At 25.9% G+C, this 2,841-nt stretch overlaps 1 protein-coding gene across 1 annotated transcript; it reads right to left on the reverse strand.

Annotated features, from left to right (window-relative positions):
• Positions 1–813: 813 nt before the first annotated feature.
• LOC145125488 (putative invertase inhibitor) lies at positions 814–1,492 on the reverse strand. Its single transcript, XM_079060941.1, has one exon. It carries the CDS (start codon positions 1,447–1,449, stop codon positions 883–885), a length of 567 nt encoding a protein of 188 aa, XP_078917067.1. The 5' UTR covers positions 1,450–1,492; the 3' UTR covers positions 814–882.
• Between the last annotated feature and the right edge of the window lie 1,349 nt (positions 1,493–2,841).

The raw sequence follows: 2,841 nt of genomic DNA on the forward strand, positions 1-2,841 counted from the left end.
ATAATATGAAAATATATATTTGGTGTAAACTTTTAGTGTCTAGTTGGAATATAAATTGTATTTTGGTGTTAAAAGGACACAAATTTTGTGTTTTTTAGTGTTTGTGGTTGGAATTGGCCTTATAACGAGTTAAATTTGTAAATTATATTATATTTTATTGATTATTGATCTATTGCATGATGTTGATAAAGTAACACTATGCATCACATGTATTTATTGTAATGATTCTCATTGTATTGATTATCATGTGTTCGCACACACAAATGGTCACATGATATATGAGAGTTGTATTTATTCTAGTTTTAAACCTTTTTCAACTAGATATGATCCTCTTCTTGTGATCTATCAAATTGTTCCTCTTCTTGTGATATTCTCCCTATTTAAACTAGTCATCCCCATTAAATAATTTCATTAAAGTTAAAAGAAAACCTCTCATTGCTAATATTCTTATGTAAGTATAATCATAGTTGGTAAATTATAGTATTGCTTTTGTGTGTTACTAAAACAAGTACAAAATATTGTATTAATTAATCTACATGATATAACAGTTATATACAATATTTATTCCTATTGTACACATGAAAATCATGGTCAGTTGAAACTTGAAGGAATTGGATGTCTTTGAGAAAACCGTACATTGTTATATACATTTTTTCCTAAATTTAATGGAATAAAGCTCAAATAAAATGAATAAACAATAAAAGTCTCACATTTTCCTTGAAATTGTCAGCAAAACAACAATGAGAATTTAGAGAAGCTTATTCTTGGATTATCCGACTATATGAAGATAAATTAAATTAAAAATATATATAATTCACAGCTAAAAATAGATATATTAATTAAGAATATGGCATGATCTTTTACATATCAAATCGTTCAAGATCATTTTGAATCACTCTGAAGAATGTTCATAATTGAAAGCGCCACAGCAGACAATTGAAACGTTGCATCATTTTTCTTGGTAAGTGGAGAAACGACGCCCTTTTTCTGAGTAAACCCATCTTCACAAGTTGTAGTAGCATCCATAACCGAACTTATCTGTACGTTTGCATCAAAATAACGCTTGGAATTGTAACTCTTCATGGCCTGTTTGATACTCGGGATAGCATCAGAGTAGAGTTCAAAACAATCATCCAAACACGACTTTACATACGGATCAAGCTTCTTTGTGTTGTTTTTCAGCAACTGTTTGATGTAACATCTGGTATCAGTAAGGTTATACCGTGTTAGTCTGATGGACATCATCCCAAGGCCATTAAGGTCAGCGCAATGGCTAGCTGGTGCAGCTTGGAGAGAGGTGGTGCAAAATTGGAGCTTCACATTGGGGTCTTGTTGTGAGGAGGTTTTGCAAGTGTCGTAGATGAGGTTTTGGCCATTGATGCTCAGGAAGAAAAAAGAAAGTAAAACGAAGAGAAGAAAGAAAGATGAAAGAAATGATGGAGGAGTCATTTTTGTTGTGTGCTTGGGAAGGGATGCTGTGAGGGTGAGGGTATGAGGGGAATGTTTCTTGTTTTTTTAAGGAACAATGAGTGGATTTATACAAGGAGAGGAAGGCAAAAAGTTGTGTTTGGTAGGAAACAAGAAACTTTTGGAAGTACATAACTTTTTTTCTGTTCCATTATATTTTTCAATAAAAACAATATATATATATATATATATATATATATATATATATATATATATATATATATATATATATATATATATATATTAGTCTATAACCCGTGGAAACTACTAAACTCAAAATTATTAATCAATTATTTTAAATAAATTACTAATTAAGAGATATATTTTTAGTTATATAAAATTATAATCGTTGATTTAAATAAATACATAAAATTATATCACCTTATAATCTATATTAATTTTATTTTATTTTTTATTCTAATGTTATTAATTTAATGTAATTATAGTGTGACATTTAAAATTTGAAATAGAGAATCCATAGATTGACAAGTGACATGACATTTATTAGAATGTCTAATAAGATGACGCATGACAAAAGGAAAAATAAACATATTATTTTATTAGAATAGTGATATATATATATATACACACACACACACACACAGTAGTTTATAACCCGTGTAAACCACAGTTACAAAATTAATTAAACTTTATAGTAAAAACTCAAAATTATTAATCAATTATTTTAAATAAATTATTAATTAAGAGATATAATTTTAGTTATATAAAATTATAATCGTTGATTTAAATAAATACATAAAATTATATAACTTTATAATTTGTATTAATTTTATTTTAATTTTTATTTTAATGTTATTAAATTAATATAATTAGAATGAGAAATTTAAAATTTAAAAATTGAAATGAAGAATAAATAGGTTGACAAGTGGCATTACATTAAATAGGAGGTCTAATAAAATGACACATGACAAAAAAAGAATAAACCTATTCTTTTATTAGAATATATATATATATATATATATATATATATATATATATATATTCAAAAAAGTGATAATATTTTAGTCTAATTTATAAAAAAGTCTCAAACTAAATTTTGTTTACAAAAAAACATAAAATACCTGCTAAAACTTCGAAAAAATCATTTTTGGCCGGTTTAGTAGATTTAGTCGGTATTCTGTCCTTTTTCGTTGGTTTTGTCAAAATATTAGGATTTTTTCTTAAAATTACTCAGTAAGCAAAATATTTGGACTTTTTCTGAAAATTACTATGAAATTAATGAATATTATTATTAACTAATTATTTATAAACATAACAAATATTTTTTATTATAAACAAGTGAAATACATTTGTTGCTAATTTTTAGGAATAAAATGGTGAACTAGGTACTCCTCAATTGTTTGCTGACTACTT

This window comes from Lactuca virosa, chromosome 7 (genome assembly GCF_052849685.1).
Source record: "Lactuca virosa cultivar CGN04683 chromosome 7, Lactuca_virosa_CGN04683_v6, whole genome shotgun sequence".
In the NCBI taxonomy this organism is placed as follows: Eukaryota; Viridiplantae; Streptophyta; class Magnoliopsida; order Asterales; family Asteraceae; genus Lactuca; species Lactuca virosa.

Excerpts from the sequence above, each read along its gene's own strand:
- LOC145125488 (XM_079060941.1), bottom strand. The coding sequence starts at position 1,449 with ATGACTCCTCCATCATTTCTTTCATCTTTCTTTCTTCTCTTCGTTTTA.